Source organism: Aegilops tauschii, chromosome 3 (genome assembly GCF_002575655.3).
Source record: "Aegilops tauschii subsp. strangulata cultivar AL8/78 chromosome 3, Aet v6.0, whole genome shotgun sequence".
Lineage (NCBI taxonomy): Eukaryota > Viridiplantae > Streptophyta > Magnoliopsida > Poales > Poaceae > Aegilops > Aegilops tauschii.
In genome coordinates this window covers 361665937-361685063 of record NC_053037.3, presented here as the reverse complement: position 1 = coordinate 361685063, position 19127 = coordinate 361665937, and the positions used below count along the sequence as shown (strand labels likewise).

Sequence of the window (19127 nt, the reverse complement as noted above, 5' to 3'; positions counted from 1 at the left end):
GCCTCCGGCGGTGTACCGGAATGGGCAATGAATCAAGACTGACATGTATGAAAAATTATGCATGGTGGCTTTGCCAAAAATACGATGTCAACTACATGATCATGCAAGGCAATATGACAATGATGAAGCGTGTCATAATAAATGAAACGGTGGAAAGTTGCATGGCAATATATCTCGGAATGGCTATGGAAATGCCATAACAGGTAGGTATGGTGGCTGTTTTGAGGAAGATATAAGGAGGTTTATGTGTGATAGAGCGTATCATATCACGGGGTTTGGATGAACGGGCGAAGTTTGCACCAACTCTCAAGGTGAGAAAGGGCAATGCACGGTACCGAAGAGGTTAGCAATGATGGAAAGGTGAGAGTGTGTATAATCCATGGACTCAACATTAGTCATAAAGAACTCACATACTTATCGCAAAATCTACAAGTCATCAAAAACCAAGCATTACGCGCATGCTCGTAGGGGGATAGATTGGTAGGACAAGACCATCGCTCGTCCCCGACCGCCACTCATAAGGATGACAATCAAAGAACATCTCATGTTTCAAATTTGTCACACAACGGTTACCATACGTGCATGCTACGGGACTTGCAAACTTCAACACAAGTATTTCTCAAATTCACAATTACTCAACTAGCACAACTTTAATATTACCATCTCCATATCTCAAAACAATCATCAAGTATCAAACTTCTCATAGTATTCCCCCTCCGAGGCTATGGTGTTGATGTAGAAGCCCTCCGTGATCGATTTCCCCTCCGGCGGAGCGCCGGAAAAGGCCCCAAGATGGGATCTCACGGGTACAAAAGGTTGCGGCGGTGGAAATAGTGTTTCGTGGTGCTCCTGGATGTTTTCAGGGTATATGAGTATATGTAGGCGAAAGAAGTAGGTCAGTGGAGCTACGAGGGGCCCATGAGGGTGGGGGCGTGCCCTCCTACCTCGTGGCTGCCTCATTGCTTCCTTGACGTCCACTCCAAGTCTCCTGGATTGCGTTTGTTCCAAAAACGATCCTCGCGAAGGTTTCATTCCGTTTGGATTCCGTTTGATATTCTTTTTCTGCGAAACACTGAAATAGGAAAAAAACAGCAATTTGCACTGGGCCTTCGGTTAGTAGGTTAGTCCCAAAAATAATATAAAAGTGCATAATAAAGCCCATTAAACATCCAAAACAGATAATATAATAGCATGGAACAATCAAAAATTATAGATACGTTGGAGATGTATCAGACATCTATCCCAACGATGAGCTGACACGTGCATTATCCGGCGAATGAGAATTTTACACGTGGAAAATCCCCATTGGTCGGGGCTGTTAACGGGTTATCGGATCCAAACCGGAACCCGATAGCTTAACGGCAACCCGTTACGGTGGATGCCACGTGTCGGTCACCCTTGACGAAAGCACTTCTATGACGCGCGATTTATCGTCATGGAAGTGGACACTTCCGTGATGATACTTTTGGTAATGTCATGGAACATTTCTACGACAGCACAGGTATGACTATCTTGATTCTGTCATAAAATCGTCATGGATGTACATGCATGACAGAAAACTTGACCTACCATGACAAACACGTATCATCACGGAAGTGTTTTTTTTTGTAGTGACAGGTATCTCCGAGGGTGTCTGTTGAGTTGGATCAAGACTGGGATTTGTCACTCCGTATGACGGAGAGGTATCTCGGGGCGCACTCGGTAATACAACATCACAATGAGCTTGCAAGCAATGTGACTAAAGAGTTAGCCACGGGATCTTGTATTACGGAACGAGTAAAGAGACTTGCTGGTAACAAGGTTGAACTAGGTATGGAGATACTGACGATCGAATCTCGGGCAAGTAACATACTGAAAGATCTTCGATGTCGCCTAGAGGGGGGTGAATAGGCGCTTTAAAATAATTACGGTTGAGGCTTGAACAAATGCGGAATAAACCTAGCGGTTAATTTGTCAAGCACAAAACCTAAAACAACTAGGCTCACCTATGTGCACCAACAACCTATGCTAAGCAAGAAAACTTACTTAGGTGATAGCAAGATATATGAGAAGAAACAATATGGCTTTCACAAAGTAAAGTGCATAAGTAAAGGGCTTGGGTAAGAGATAACCGAGGCACGCGGAGACGACGATGTATCCCGAAGTTCACACCCTTGCGGATGCTAATCTCCGCTTGGAGCAGTGTGGAGGCACAATGCTCCCCAAGAAGCCACTAGGGCCACCGTAATCTCCTCACGCCCTCGCACAATGCAAGATGCCGTGATTCCACTAAGGGACCCTTGAGGGCGGTCACCGAACCCGTACAAATGGCAACCCTTGGGGGAGGTCACCGAACCCGTACACTTTGGCAACCCTTGGGGGCGGTCACCGGAACCCGTCAAATTGCTCGGGGTGATCTCCACAACCTAATTGGAGACCCCGACGCTTGCCCGGAGTTGTACACCACAATGATTGAGCTCCGAAGACCACCAACCGTCTAGGGCGCCCAAGCACCCAAGAGGAACAAGCTCAAGGGTACCAAGCACCCAAGAGTAACAAGCTTCTCAACTTGTAACTTCCACGTATCACCGTGGAGAACTCAAACCGATGCACCAAATGCAATGGCAAGGGCACACGGAGTGCCCAAGTCCTTCTCTCTCAAATCCCACTAAAGCAACTAATGCTAGGGAGGAAAATGAGAGGAAGAACAAGAAGGAGAACACCAAGAACTCCAAGATCTAGATCCAAGGGGTTCCCCTCACATAGAGGAGAAAGTGATTGGTGGAAATGTGGATCTAGATCTTCTCTCTCTTTTCCCTCAAAAACTAGCAAGAATCCATGGAGGGATTGAGAGTTAGCAAGCTCGAAGAAGGTCAACAATGGGGGAAGAACACGAGCTCAAAGGATAAGGTTCAATGGGGAAGAAGACCCCCTTTTATAGGTGGGAAAAAATCCAACCGTTATGCTCACAGCCCGCACAGAGCGGTACTACCACTCCAAGGAGCGGTACTACCCGCTAGGGCGGTAGTACCCCTTTGAAAAACAACAGCGAGGAGGCAAAAGGCCAGTAGAACCGCCGGAGCGGTACTACCGCTCGTCCCCACGGTACTACCGCTAGGGATAGCGGTACTACTGCAAGTGGTAGCGGTACTACTGCTTGCGAGCGGTACAAAAAAAATACTCCCGTGCCTACTTCCGCTGAGAAAAACACGAGATTTTGGTCCGGAGCGGAACTACCGCTCAGGAGCCGCGGTAGTACCGCTCCAAGCGGTAGTACCGCTCCCAAGAGCGGTACTAAAAAATTACATCCGCAGCAGCCCCTTTAAAGGACACCAAAACTGACACAACTTCTGCAAACGGACTCCGAATTCGACGAAACCAAGTTTGTTGGAAAGCTAGCGACAAGGGATACCACAATCTTGATAGAAATACCAATAAGAAGCAAATGAGAAAAGCCCCAAAAGAAAATGGTGAGAACCCTTCCTCGGATAAGACCGGTAAAACCTCCAACATCGAAAACATCATAGAAGACGCATGCAAACTCCGTTTTCGATGAACTCAAGCTTGTCATCAAGATGACCATAAGATCTAAGACTCACAAAGGGAACCAAACAAGAACCAAGAAACATGATGCAAGGATGCAATGGTTTGAGCTCTCGACGAACGATACGATCAAGCTACTCACTTGAGAGCCCCCCTTGATAGTACGACTATCGATCCTATAACCCGGTCTCCCAACTACCACCATCAGGCCGGTAAAATAGAAAACCTATCAAGGGCAAACCTTTGCCTTGCACATGGTCCACTTGAGCTAGATGATGACGATCTTGACACCCTCAAGTTGGACCACCTTTCTTGATTGCGTTGGCTCGATGAAGACTAGATGATTACTCCCCCATAGTCCACTATGGGTGAGCCACTCTTCGGCACATCTTCACAAGTCCATTGTCACCACAATGGACGGCAAGCTTCAAGCACTTGATCTCTTCGTGATGCTCCACTTGAACTTGCACACGGCAATCTTGATGACGATCACCACTTGATGTCATCCTCTCCATGGGTTGAGTGATATCTTCCTCTTGACGCAAGCCCATGAACACGTACCTAACCCCACATAGAACTCTCACATAGACCATGGGTTAGTACACAAAGCACAATGGACAATGCTTACCATACCATGGGATCACTTGATCCCTCTCGATACATCTTCTACGCTTTGTGAGTTGATCAACTTGATTCACTCTTGACTTAGTCTTGATCAACCTAGAATCTTTCCAACCCTCTTCATTTGGATGATGTATTGAAGGTAAACATGAATGATCACACAATCTTCTTCTTCAAGACATGCTTGCAATAAGCTCAACTCTCACATGACCAATCTTTGGATAATTCCTTAATAGCACCTTGGTCAACACAAACTCTCCTTGAAACCAACACATGTACTCCAAGAAAAGCCTATGGACAAAACCTTCAAATATAACTCAAGGCAACCATTAGTCCATAGAGATTGTCGTCAATTACCAAAACCAAACATGGGGGCACCACATGTTCTTTCACATATTGATAGACAAAGGGAACTGCATACGGGATTAGCTGAATCCTTGACATCGAGGTTTGACCGATGAGGATCTTCATAGAATATGTAGGAACCAATATGGACATCCAGGTCCCGCTATTGGTTATTGACCGTAGAGGTGTCCCGGTCATGTCTGCATAGTTCCCGAACCCGCGGGGTCTACACACTTAACGTTCGGTGACGCTAGAGTAGTATTAGGATATTCACGTTGGTGAACGAATGTTGTTCGGAGTCCCGGATGAGATCCCGGACGTCACAAGGAGCTCCAGAATGATCCGGAGGCAAAGATTTATATATGGGAAGTCATATTTTGGCTACCGGAAAAGTTTCAGGTTTTACCGGTATTGCACCGGTAAGCTTTCGAAAGGTTTCAGAAGGTTCTAGAAGGTTCCAGAGGGTTTCGGAGGAGTCCGGAAGGGTCCCTCCAGCACCTAGGGCATGCGTGGGCTATAAGAGGGGCTTCCTAGCCTTATTGGGCTAGGCGCACCAACCCCCTAAGGCCCATCCGCCTAGGGGGAGGAAAACCCTAAGGGGGAGGGCCCTCCACTTGGCTTGGAGGGCACTCCTCCCCCTTTGGCTGCCTCCCCTCCTTGAGGAGGGGCTAGGGCTGCGCCCCCAACCCTCCAACACCCCTATATATAGTGGGGAGGAGGGGCAAGGGCTGGACACAACAAATCCCATGCCATGTAGCCTCTTCTCTCTCCCATTCTTCCTCGTTCGTAGTTTCGGAGGTGCTTGGCGAAGCCCTGCTGGGTTTGCTCCACCACGCTGTCATGCTGGTTGAGATCCCATCTACTTATCCTCCCTCTCTTGCTGGATCAAGAAGAAGGAGATGTCATCGAGCCGTACGTGTGTTGAACGCGGAGGTGTCGTCCGTTCGGCGCTTGGATCGGGAGTTCGTGGACGGATCGTGGTTGGATCGCGAAGACGTTCGACTACATCAACCGCATTTCTTAATGCTTCCGCTTAGCGATCTACAAGGGTATGTGGATGCAATCTCTCCTCTCGTAGATGTTCATCTCCTAGATCGATCTGGGTGAGCGTTGGAAATTTTTTGTTTCCCATGCAACGTTCCCCAACATCCTCTTTCTTGTTCTCCCTTGCTGAAAAATGCCCATCCATGTGGAGGACATTTTTGTAGCTGCGGCGTCATGGGAGGCCCTTAACTTCTCCCACTTGTTTCCCATGCCTTGCCGGTTATCCTTTGGCACGGTGTCTCTTCCATTCTCAACGACAATATCATCCTCTTCATCTTCCAACCCAATGGATTGGTGGGAGATTGAGCCATCATTCCTATTCTTGCAGGCTTTGAGATCAGCCACAAGTTGTGTCCACTTTGGCACTCCATTCAATATGATCCAAGAATGGCTAAAAGCAAATGGCTTCTTCTCCATCTCGTGATACAAAGTTGCCACCACCACCATCTAGCAAACAACATGTATGAGCACAAGAATGCAAACACAGGAAGCACATGCAAATGATGACAAGATGAAGCAATTGAGCTTACATGAGTTGCCACTTCCATCCCACTTTGAGGACGTTTGGTCACTTGTGAGTAGTAGCCGACGTACTTGTTCACTTCCTCTTGGATGATCCACCGTCGAAGTTGGAGAAATGCCACATTGCGGTTGGTCACGATAGAATACGGCTCCACATATTCATTTTGTCCGTGATACTCCTTCCATATCTTCTCCCAATACTTGTTCCTCTTTTGCTCGGTGCCGCATATTGGATCCATTGTTTTGGCCAACCAAGCTTTGACCAACAAGATGTTGAGAATGCCAGACCTCTTGCCTTCATCGTCTCCCCCTTCTTCTTCTTCTTTCTCAGACTGAGATCGGATGTTGTCCCAACTTCAAATGCGGTGCCCCCAATCCGTACTCCATTCGGGTCGGTCCATCATTGTCATTGATTATGTTTGACATGAATGCCTCCTAGATGATCATGGTTTACAAGCATTCATCATGTCTGAAATGAACTAGCGGTCTATGCAAAACATTGAACATGCCATATGCAACTTTGATCGGACAGGAGCAATAAAAGCATACCGACTCGTGTTGTGTCATTCCGTCGAACATGTTGTGGGCAGCCCGTACGCCGCTGATGTCCGTGCTCATCCGCGCCCGAACGAGTTGCGGCGAGTGGCATAAGTCCACCGCTGGCATCTGCATGGGCGGAAAGCTCTCCACAGTGGCCCAACCTACCGTCAGATCCTCCTCTATCCCAACGTGGTCCAATGGCGCAATCCGCGGCGGCGGACGAACGGATGGGGTGCGGGGTTCCCGGCGCGGCAAGGGGACATCTGCTTGTCCATGTCCGCACCTCTTTGCGACACCACTGCCGCTGCTTCCCTCTCTCGTTGCCGGCATCGCCGCATCTTCCGAGCGACATTCTCCGCCTTGCACGACGGAGCCGAGGAAGGGACACCGACGGACGAGGCGGACACAGTCTCCGTCGCGGCGGTCGGGGACGGGCTGGACGACATCTAGGGCGGTGGATCGGAATCAGTGGTGAGAATGGGGAGTAAGGGTGGCAGACAGCGAGGGCTCGGGCGCGAGAAGGGTAGGAGGGAGGTGGGAGGAGGAGGAAAGGTTTGGTGGGTTTGGTGCAAATTATAGTAGGGTAGAGTTGTCCGGTCTGACATGTCGGACGCGCCCGGGCGACCCCATATCCGCTCCATATTTGAGCTGGATATAAAAGGCGCCGGTCAGTCCAGACGTTTAAGACCCGTTTAAAGAACCTTTCCGGATCAAATTTTTATAACCACTCAGTGACCGGACCGTTCGCCTGGACGTTTGAGATGGGTTTGAGATGGCCGGCTATAGATGCTCTAGTAAGCCGACACCAAACGCAGCCGCTAGCTGCTACGCTGCTAAACCCAACAACAAGGACAAGTAGCAGAGATGAACAAGCAATAATTATAATAAAATGAACAATAAAAAAGAGGACAAGTAGCAAAGAGAAAGCAAGCAAGCAAGCAAGCAAGAAAGTACAGAGAATGTTGCCACCTGCTCACGGAAGAACTGAAGAGCTCAAGCCTCAAGGCACCACCACAACCTCCATCTCCAAAAGAAAAGACAGAAAAACAGTAGGTGACTTACCTACTGCAAATATATCAAATCCTCCGTATTTTCATATCGTTATATGTCAATAGAGCGACATACCAACAATAACTTAGCGAAAATGCTAGACCTACGTATTATTGCTACGTAACCTACGTAAACTTTCTTTCCCTCCAAGGCTCCAACTAAGAGCAAGTACAATAGAGCTGAGTCAGCGGGCTATAAAGATTAAACTAGTATATTTCTGCTTAGTTGAAGGAAAGAAAAGAGAAGAGAGAAGGTAAGCGGGCTCTTCGTGAAGAGCCAGCTCTAACACGTGTTTCTAGGCACTTTATGAGAATAAAATGTGGGCTACATAATAAAAAAAGTAAACTCTTTTAATCTACTACTGGATGTTGACTATAAGATGGACCGTAGATGACATGTTGGCTATAAGATGGGCCGTAGATGACATGGCACTGACTTATAGCCAACAGCTGGCTATATTATTAAGCATGCTCTAAACATTCACCCCTGATTTTCAGGTGGGCCCCTCTCTAATGCCCAATTAAAGCCTGCCTAGCTACCTTCCACGGGTACAGGGCTCGATCGAGTCGATCGCGGGCAAATTTGACAATTTTGACCTGGAAACAAAATAAATTCACAGAATGAACTGGGTGCGAAACTATTTCACACCCCTGACCCTTTTTTGTAGCGCTCGCCACGCCGGCGCCACACCCTACGGTGCAGCGCCTAGCTCCGGGGCGTTGCACCTCTGTCCACCGTGGCAGCCCACGGGCCCGCACCCAGCAGTGCAACGCCTCCGAGCTAGGCGCTGCACCTGTAATGTGCAGTGCCTAGCCGCTAGGCGTTGCACGTGTCATGTGCAGCGCCTAGCGGCTAGGCGCTGCACTGTGACTTATATGAAACCCACTTGGCTGGGCCCCCCTCCCCCACCCCCCCAACCACACACTCTCTCACTCTCTCCCCGAGCTTTGCCCCCTCTCCCACTCTCCCCCCCCCCCTCTCAAATCTTCTTCCAAATCTTGCAAATTTGAAGAATTTGTCCGTGGATTTCGAAGTCAAACCCTCCCTCAAGGTAATAATCTCTGATCCCCTTTCTTTGATCGAAGTAAAGTTCTCCCATTGCTCATTTGTTGGTAGTTTGGGGAAACCCTAGTTTTGTTTGGATCTAGAGATTTGCATGGAGATGTGAGATGTTTGTTTGCCAATATCTATGATTAGGCTTTGTTAGTATGCTAGGGTTATTCTTATGGGTGTTCTTATGTTGGTGCTAGGGTTAGGTTAAGGGCTAGGGTTATGGTTAGGGTTATGGTTATGGTTAGGGTTAGGGTTATGGTTAGGGTTAGGGTTGTTGTTTCATATATATATATTAGGGTTTGTATTCGGTGTAAATCCATGGATTAGTACTCATGGAAGCAATGTTACCTTGTGTTCATTGCTTATAGGGATGGGAAGAACATGTGTGTTTGTTCATCATGGGGACAAAGACGCCTTTTTGAAAGGCAATAAAGAACCGGACCCGGATGAGTTTGACATGGTGTTTGATAGTAGTCCTAGCTATGCGGAGCTCTTGCAACAAGTTAGGAAAGATTTGAATTGGATGGACCCTAGTGATATCATTGAGTTGGAGGGAAGGCATAATGTTGGTTTTGGAATGCACATCCGTTGGAAGACAATGCGTGTAAACTCGGAGCAACGTTGGGTTGCATACAAGGAGACGGTGGCCGAATCACTAGACAAGGCTCTTGAGTTATTTGCAACGAAGAAGGTTGATTCAAGGTTGCACTCGAAGTTCAACATTATAAAAAAACTAAGATGACTAGTGCTTTCCACGCTTGCTAGGTCCTCCCCCCTCTTGACGCTTATCTTCTTCACCTTCCTAGGAAGAGGAACCCGCTCCGGCTCCGGCTCCGCCTCCGGTTCGACATCGTCATCCAAATAGTCATCCAAAGCCGCCATCCGCGAGGTGCCGACCGTCCTTTTGCCTCTTTGGGTGAAGTCTTCAGGTGTGTACTTGTTGATTCCCCTCCTAGGCTTCAACTCGTATGCAGACCGAGCCCGGTACGTCCCCAAGGTCATATCATCAGCAACCTATGCATCAACAGAAGATATGGAAAGACCGTGTGTGAGGATATAGTTAGCAATGCATCAACAAATGGATATATATCGTCATGCCATACCTCTTGGGTGACCCCACCCACATCCTCATCCTCGAAAGGTTCACCATGGCTCTGCCCCGAAGCGGGATCTGATGGTGTCGCCGACCTAGATCGTTCTGGTGATACATACTCGGGGTCACGACAACCGAAAAGGTTTGATAGCCGCCTTAACTTTTGGCCCTGGCGCTGCAACATGTACAAGTGAATGAGACATGGAACGTACCAACAAATGTTAAGTGCTAGTTTGAAGGAGATGTGAACCTTAATGAATTCTCGGAGTGCACCTTCCCCATCGCTTTTGCCAGCCGGGGTTGTTTCCAGAATAGTCCCGGTCTCGTCAGCTGCTTTCTTGATCTGGGCACGCTATGAACAGAAACGGTATCAAAGTGTTAGGCAAGCGAAGATGTGAAAAGTGCGAATGGAAAAGCAATAAGGGCTAACCACAAAGTTCATCATTGGAGCTGAAGGGATCACCGAGTTGCCTTTCCTGACTAATGCGTTGTACTGGTGCTAGGCTACCTCATCAAAAACGGTGGGTTCTTCCAGAATCTCCTCAGCATACGCCGGCTGGCATACCTCCACGCGGGTATTTGCAAGAAACCATGCGAGATAGTTGTTGAACACGATCGGGCAATGCTCACGAAGCTGGGCTCGTTTTCCAGCCCTTTCTTGCTCCACACTAAGAGCGAACTGCACGACATACTTCTTGTGATGGCTGGCCCAATCCTTGATCTTCCGTTGCTTTTTCCTATCCAACCTGCAAGTTAGAAACAGAATATTAGCATCATCGAAACCGTCGAGAAGCTGCTAAGTGCTCAAGGTTAATTATATCTTACGCGTGTAGCAACTTGTCCGTGTCCTCCCACTCCGGCGGGTGTGGCTGGAACAAACCAAACTGGCGGAAAACCCGATGTGGCAGGTGAAGCTCAACCGCCTAGTTGCATATCAGTGGGCACCGCATATGCCAGAGATCCCTATCCCTAATGCACATCGGATTAAGCCTGAACTCTATAGGGTTACCAAAACTCTCTCCTTTTCCATACGGCTCCCATTCCACCTGCAAAATGGGATTGAATGCAAAATTGATATCGAGTGAAGATACAAGCATGATAATCACTTATGCAAGGTCGGTTCACCTGCTCAGGCATGATCGCGTCCAGCTCGCTCTTGTACAACTTGTACATTACCGAGGGATCATCCGTCGTCTCATTTAACACATCCCACTTGTAAGCCCAAGTGGGGAGCCGTAGTGGGTCGTCTTTATCGTCCCAATCCTCGTACTTCACAGTCTTAGGTCGTCCAACCGGCAGACGCTCCCAGCTCCATATGGAAAGTGCGAGCAGACAACCACCAATACCTCCAGTGTGCCTACAACTGGCATCGTCCAACTGCACATAAAAAAGAACATGGTCAAATTTGCCGCAAGAGCGCATTGATAATGTATCAATGAAGTGAAAAGGAAACAACTTCATACCTGTCGATACAAGTAAGCTAGTGTCGCCGAACCCCAACTCCATTTGCTATCGAAGACGGTCAACGCCTTCAGCCACATCCATGGAGCACTCTTGCCTGCGCCATCAGCAAACAGTGTCCTCGATATCGCGTACCACATGTAGACACGAGCATAAGTCTTCACCAGGTCCTCATTAGCATCATTGGGGCAATGAGCGAAGTTCGATGATATCCACGTGAAAGTAGCGCCCGCTGCGACTCTTTCCTTCTTCTTATCTTCCCTTTCTGGCTCCCGAGGCTCCGGAGGAACCATACCGATAAGGGCATGCATCTGCGCGCGCCACCCTTCAGAATCGGTGTTCATACATAAAGGATTGCCATCGATAGGAAGACCGGTGATCATAGCGGTATCCTGCAGCGTCACGGTCATCTCCCCGGTCCGAAGATGGAAAGTGTGTGTCTCCGGCCTCCAATGATCAATAAGCGCGGTGAGTGCTGCAGCATTGTTGGGTGGCGTCGACCGGCGGACCAACTCAATGAAAGGGAGAAGTCCTGCCTCCCTAACATAAGGTGTGTACCGCTCATCATAGCGCATCCCTCCAAGGCTGATCCCGTGAGACCGAAGCTTCAGAGGTGCAAGCTCCTACAAACAAACAAATCATAACATTACATATGTGTTTGAAAAAACATACGAAATTCATAACACCGGCCACTTTCAGTATTACCCGCTGCTGCACCGACATAGCGTACGACCGGTGTTGATGGTCCCAGTGATCATCGAGAAGCCAAACCATCCTAACAATTTCAACAAAGCATTCTTGTCAACATGATTATCTTTTCAATTCAAAAAAACTAAAGTACGCCTACTACATGCAAGATCCAAAGCATATGCTGCTTCCCCCTACTTGGGCCTACTTCATACAAATAACATGTCAATCTATGTATCCAAACTATAACATGTCAATCTACTTCTCCATACAAATAACATGTCAATCTACTTCTCCATAGAAATAACATATCAATCTATGTATCCAAACTATATAAATAACATGGCAACCTATCTATCCAAACCACATTCTAATCTAACAAGGGTTCCCCAAATCTAATATATGCAAGATTCAAACAAAAGTTGCCCAAATCTAATACATGCAAGATTCAAACAAGGGTTCCCCAAATCTTCAAAATATAATATTTTCTATGGATAGAAAGAAGGGGATCGGAGGAGAGTACCTTCCACGATGGATTGGTGAACGAATGCACGGACCAAATCGTCGGATCGGAAGGATTTGGGAGAGGGGATTGAGAGGGGGAGTGCAGATGGCCGCCGCCCTGTTTTTCTGTAACTGCTAATGGGGAGGGTGGGGGAGGAGAGGGCTGGCGCGTTTGCATATAAGTCACAGTGCAGCGCCTACCCGCTAGGCGCTGCACATTACACGTGCAACGCCTAGCGGCTAGGCGCTGCACATTACACATGCAACGCCTAGCGGCTAGGCGCTGCACATTACAGGTGCAGCGCCTAGCTCGGAGGCGTTGCACTGCTGGGTGCGGGCCCGTGGGCTGCCACGGTGGACAGAGGTGCAACGCAGCGGAGCTAGGCGCTGCACCGTAGGGTGTGGCGCCGGCGTGGCGGGCGCGACACAAAAGGGTTAGGGGTGTGAAATAGTTTCGCACCCAGTTCATTCTGTGAATTTATTTCGTTTCCAGGTCAAAATTGTCAAATTTGCCTCAGATCGCGGATCGCCGTCTAGGGAAAAATCCAAAACAAATCTCAGCGGTAGTGATGCAGCAGCCGGTCGGCCTCCCGTACGCCGCTCAGGTAGGCCGCGTGCGTCGTCGAGTAGTGCGTCCGGTGCGTCGCCTCGCCGGCGAACAGCACGCTCAGCGGCGTCCCACCGGCGAACAGCACGCTCAGCGGCGTCCCACCGGCCTCCGGCCCGCTTGGGAGCGGCTCTGCCATCCGATCGAGATCCTCGCCGCTTGACCCGACGGCGACGTAGCTGTAGGACCCGAGGAACAGCGGGTCCGTCGCCCACCCACTCCTCTTGATTCTCTTCACCCTCCACCGTGGGGTCGCCCCCGCGGCTGCCCCGCTGCAGCGGCGAGGTGGGGCCGGGAGGAATGATTCCAGCGTGGAGTGGAGCGCGCGGATGACCTCGTCGTCGGGGAGCGACTCGAGGTGCGTGGCCTCCCGCCCGGCGAACCATGCGAGCGCCACGGTGGAGCCCGCGTGGACGGGGCAGACTGACTCGGTGCCGCGCATCCACCACGGGATCTTCGCCGCGTCTCCGAGGAACGCCATGTGCAGGAACGGGAAAGCCGGCGGGGCCGCACTGGCTAGCTGCTCGTCGCCGCCGTCCAGCTCCGGCGTCTCCACGGCCTCCACCTCGACGAACAGCTTGTCCACGACACCGAATCCCAGCCGCGCGACGGCCTCACGCTTGAACTCTGGGAGCGGCGGGTCGAAGGCGATTGCGCCCGTAGCGGACACGTCCTCGTCGATGCTCGCCTTGAGGACGCCCAGCGAGACTGTGAGGATGACATGGTCAGCGGTGAGCGTCGTCGTCGCCTCATCGCCGAAGTGGAGGCGCACGGGGGTTTCGCCCCACTCGAGACGACGGGGGCCGAGGCCGAGGCGGACAGTACCGGGCGGGGAGCGCGGCGACGAGGTGCTCGACCACGCGGGTGTATCCGCTGGGGATCGTGACGTGGTCGCCGGGGAAGTCGCGGTACTCGCCCTCGGCCGCGAGGTCCAGGTCGCCGAGATCATCGGCGGAGGTGTCCGTGCGCTCCCGGTTGATGTGCATGGAAAGCAGAGCCTCCTCGACCTCCTCCAGCTCCTTGCTACCGACCGGGCGCGCCGCCTGGTACGCTCGCAGCCCCCGGCGCAGGTATTCCTCCACTCCCACTCCGCCGACAGCCTCACCGGCACGGGCGGCCTTCATCATGCCCCTGTACAGGTCCTCGATCGGCTTGGCCACCGTGTCCGCGTCGACGACGTCGCCTCCCTCGGCGACAGTCAGGACGCTGTCAGGGAACCCGTCCATGCGCTCGTACGGGAGGTCTGCGGCCTCCTCCCGGAGCGCGCCTGCTTCCCGCGCCATCGCGTACACGGGACTCCCGACGATGCCCTGCACCCACGTAGCGCCCATCTCGAGACGATGGCCGGCGAACTCGGACGTGTATACTCGGCCGCCAGCGCGGCAGCCAGCCTCCACCACCACCACCTCGAACTTGTCCCGGCCCGCGCCGCATAGCTGCTGCGCCGCCGAGAGTCCGGCTATGCCCGCGCCCACTATGACAATCCTCGGCTTCTTCTCAGCCATCCTCGCCGCGCGCACCTCGCCGACGGTTTCGCACTGGTCAGTTGTCCCGCCCCCCGGAGAGTGCAAAGCCAGGAGCACGCGCCGCTACAACAAAGGAGAGAAGCAGAATAAATAGCATAGGTTCGCGCGCACTAAGAAGCGAAGTCAGGGTGACTTCCCTTCACAAAAACGGGCACCTCGCATGCCTCTATACCTAACATTTTCACTTTTCTGTGGTGTCTTTGAAAAGACAGGAAAGACTCACTTTTCTGTGGTGTCTTTGAAAAAACAGGAAAGACTCTCGCCCCCATCAAGTTCATCAGGCAGCGTATGCTATACTTTCGGCTCAAGACATGCATCATCAGGAGCAAGACCAACCAAGTAGTCCAGCTGATCCTTCCCCGAAGGATTCTTCTGCTATTCTCTCTCAGGGCCGAAATATATTCAACAAGGCTCAAATTTAGCAATTGCAGGTACCAATATATTCTCTGATGCTTCTTGGCAAAAAGGAAATATCCCAGATAGGAGAAATTGTCCAGAAACTGGCATTGGAGTACACATCCAAATTCCTGAACCCAGTCAAATCGAGAAATCATGATTCAAGCATCTACTAACCCGATCCAATCATCGCTCATTGTTGAAGCTTCTGGTCTCCAGTTTGCTGCTAAGATTGCTTGCAGGCTTCAATTCAAGCAGGTTCCATTCTTCATGGATAACCCCTCCTTGGGCAAAGATGACGGCCTCAAGAGACATCAATGAACATCACCTGGAGATGCACACAACCGATTAACACTTTCCTACAAGCCACTTCTCACATTCTTACTGTTGTCTTCCACATCTTCAGAAACAACAATGAAATTGCTCATAATTATGCTCATGAGGTTCTCAACTCGAGAGTAGAACATATTTCTAGTTGTACTCATTCTGCTCATACTGAAGCTGCTTGCCCTGTTCTGCAATCCTTTCTTGATTTTCATGAGCAGGGTTATGTAATTCATGTTGTACACTGTCGATGAATTGAATAAAAATTTGACGCTTGATGGTGCCTTACCTGCGTTAAGAAAAAGGAAAGAAACAGACTCGCATGCCCGAGCCTCAAGCTCGCCCGCGTGTCCTTGGCTCATCGTCGTTCGCGTGTCTCCACCGAGACCAGCCGACGAGCCACGGTTCTGACAATGGTGGCAGATGCAGCTGGTCGTTCGCCCCCTTTTGTGTTTGGCTCGGCCATGCACTCAACGCGCGGACGCATTTTTGTTCAGGCAGCCGGCCTCCCGTGTCATTTTCAAATATATGAAAATTTAACCCTAGTTTACACAATTCAAACAAAATACAAACATCTTATATAGTTTCACAACCAAACAAATATATCATAGTTTATAAGCCGAATAAAAATTAAATTGTCTCAAATACATTAAAAAATATACATCTATTGGTTGCCAATGTGGGCCCACATATACTCAACCAAATAATTTTACAGCTGCACGCATTTGATGATGAAATTTGCTGAAGTGTGCAAACCTTGCCGCTCCTCCATGCTTAGGCATAACATTGTCACCCTGAAACTGAAACCCTTGGTCATAGATACGTTCTAGGCGCTCATCCTCTACGATCATATTGTGCATGATCACACAAGCAATCATCACCACCCACAACTTCTTGGTACTCCCAAGTTATAACAGAATACCGAACGATGCCCCATCAAGATTGCAAAACACCAAAGGCACGGTCCACACCCTTCCTAGCACTCTCTTGCTCTTGAGCAAATCTCTTCCTCTTCTCTCCTACAGGGTTGAGGATTGTCTTCACAAGAGTAGTCCACTCCGGATAGATGCCGTCAACTAGGTAATATCCTTTATTGTAGCTGTGGCCACTGATGTTAACATTGACCTCCGGGCAGTTGCCTTCGGCAAGCCTTGCAAACACCGGAGAGCGTTGAAGCACGTTGATATCATTGTGAGATCCAGCCATGCCGAAGAAAGAGTGCCAAATCCAGAGATCTTGTGAAGCAACGGCCTCGAGTACGACGGTGCAAGCTTTGACATGGCCCATATACTGCCCCTGCTAAGCAGAAGGGCAATTCTTCCACTCCTATTGCATACAATCTATGCTACCAAGCATCCCCTGAAAACCCATGCTGGCATTCATCGCCAACAAGTGGGTTGTATGTGCAACATTTGGCTCTCTCAAGTACTCAGGGCCAAACACTGCTATCACAACCTTGCAGAACCTATACATGGACTCTAGGCACGTGGACTCGCTCATACGGACATACTCATCAATGAGATCATTGGGAACTCCATATGCAAGCATTCGAATAGCTGCAGTGCATTTCTGATAAGAGGAGAAGCCAATCTTTCCCAGGGCATCCTCCTTGCACTCTAAATACTTATCGTATGCCACCACCCCCTCCCGGATACGGTTGAAAACATGCCTAGCCATATGGAAACGGGGCCAGAATAGGTGATGTTTGAAGAGCGGGTTGGGTGTATTGAAGTAGTCCCTCCAGAGTAGGAAATGACCGCTCTCTCGGTTGTGATTCAACGCCAGAGTGTGCCCCCAGACCGAGCCCCGGAACATTGGCCGCTGATACGTCTCCAACGTATCTATAATTTTTTATTGTTCATGCTATTATATTATCTGTTTTGGATGTTTTATAAGCATTAATATGCTGTTTTATATTATTTTTGGGACTAACCTATTAACCTAGAGCCCAGTGCCAGTTCTTGTTTTTCCCTGTTTTTGAGTTTCGCAGAAAAGAATGAAACCTTCGCGATGATTTTTCTTGGACCAGAAAACAACCAGGAGACTTGGAGATGGAGTCGGAGGAGCCACGAGGCGACCACAAGGACGGAGGGCACACCCAGGGGGGTAGGGCGCGCCCCCACCCTTGTGGGCCCCCCGTGCACCTCCTGACCTAATTCTTTCGCCTTTATATTCCCAAATATCCCCAAAACACCAGAGGCATCCACAAAAACACTTTTCCACCACCAGAACCTTCTGTACCCGTGAGATCCCATCTAGGGACCTTTTTCGGCACCCCGCCGGAGGGGGATTTGATCATGCAAGGCTTCTACATCAACTCTATTGCCCTTTCGATGAAGCGTGAGTAGTTTACCACAGACCTACGGGTCCATAGCTAGTAGCTAGATGGTTTCTTTTGTCTCTTTGATTCGCAATACCATGTTCTCCTCAATGTTCTTGGAGATCTATTCGATGTAATACTTTTTTGCGGTGTGTTTGCCGAGATCCGATGAATTATGGATTTATGATCAGCTTACTATGAATATTATTTGAATCTTCTCTAAATTCTTTTATGCATGATTTGATATCTTTGTAATTCTCTTCGAACTATCGGTTTGGTTTGGCCAACTAGATTGGTTTTTCTTGCAATGGGAGAAGTGCTTAGCTTTGGGTTCAATCTTGTGGTGCCCTTTCCCAGTGACAGTAGGGGCAGCAAGGCACGTATTGTATTGTTGCCATCGAGGGTAAAAAGATGGGGTTTTCATCATATTGCTTGAGTTAATTCCTCTACATCATGTCATCTTACTTAATGCATTACTCCGTTCTTTATGAACTTAATACTCTAGATGCATGCTGGATAGCGGTCGATGTGTGGAGTAATAGTAGTAGATGCAGGATCATTTCGGTCCACTTGACACGGATGTGATGCCTATATTCATGATCATTGCCTTAGATATCGTCATAACTTTGCGCTTTTCTGTCAATTGCTCGGCAGTAATTTGTTCACCCACCGTATTATTTGCTATTTTGAGAGAAGCCTCTAGTGAAACCTATGGCCCCCGGGTCTATTTTCCATCATGTAAGTTTCTGATCTACTATTTTGCAATCTTTTACTTTCCGATCTATAAACCAAAAATACCAAAAATATTTACTTTATCGTTTATCTATCTCTATCAGATCTCACTTTTGCAAGTAACCGTGAAGGGATTGACAACCCCTTTATCGCGTTAGGTGCAAGTTGTTTGATTGTTTGTGCAGGTATTCGGTGATTTGTGTGTTGTTTCCTACTGGATTGATACCTTGGTTCTCAAACTGAGGGAAATACTTATCTCTACTTTGCTGCATCAGCCTTTCCTCTTCGAGGGAAAAACCAACGCAAGCTCAAGAAGAAGCAGGAAGAATTTCTGGCGCCGTTGCCGGGAAGATCTACGCGAAGTCAAGACATACCAATTACCCATCATAAACTCTCATCTCTTGCATTACATTATTCGCCATTAGCCTCTCGTTTTCCTCTCCCCCAGTTCTAAAACGATTTTCGAAAAGATTTGCGTTTTCTTTGCCCCTCTTCTATGAAGGAAATATGCCCTAGAGGCAATAATAAAGTTATTATTTATTTCCTTATTTCATGATAAATGTTTATTATTCATGCTAGAATTGTATTAACCGGAAACTTAGTACATGTGTGAATACATAGACAAAACAAAGTGTCCCTAGTATGCCTCTACTTGACTAGCTCGTTTATCAAAGATGGTTATGTTTCCTAACCATAGACATGTGTTGTCATTTTATGAACGGGATCACATCATTAGGAGAATGATGTGATGGACAAGACCCATTCGTTAGCTTAGCATTA

General features: G+C 49.0%; 1 protein-coding gene across 1 annotated transcript; it reads right to left on the bottom strand.

The window, feature by feature from the left end:
• Positions 1–12907: 12907 nt before the first annotated feature.
• Positions 12908–14826, bottom strand: LOC109740105 (polyamine oxidase 1). The gene is given in 2 exon segments (XM_020299169.4): positions 12908–13881; positions 13883–14826. Coding segments are annotated over 2 exon segments (1554 nt in total). The 5' UTR covers positions 14555–14826; the 3' UTR covers positions 12908–12999.
• Between the last annotated feature and the right edge of the window lie 4301 nt (positions 14827–19127).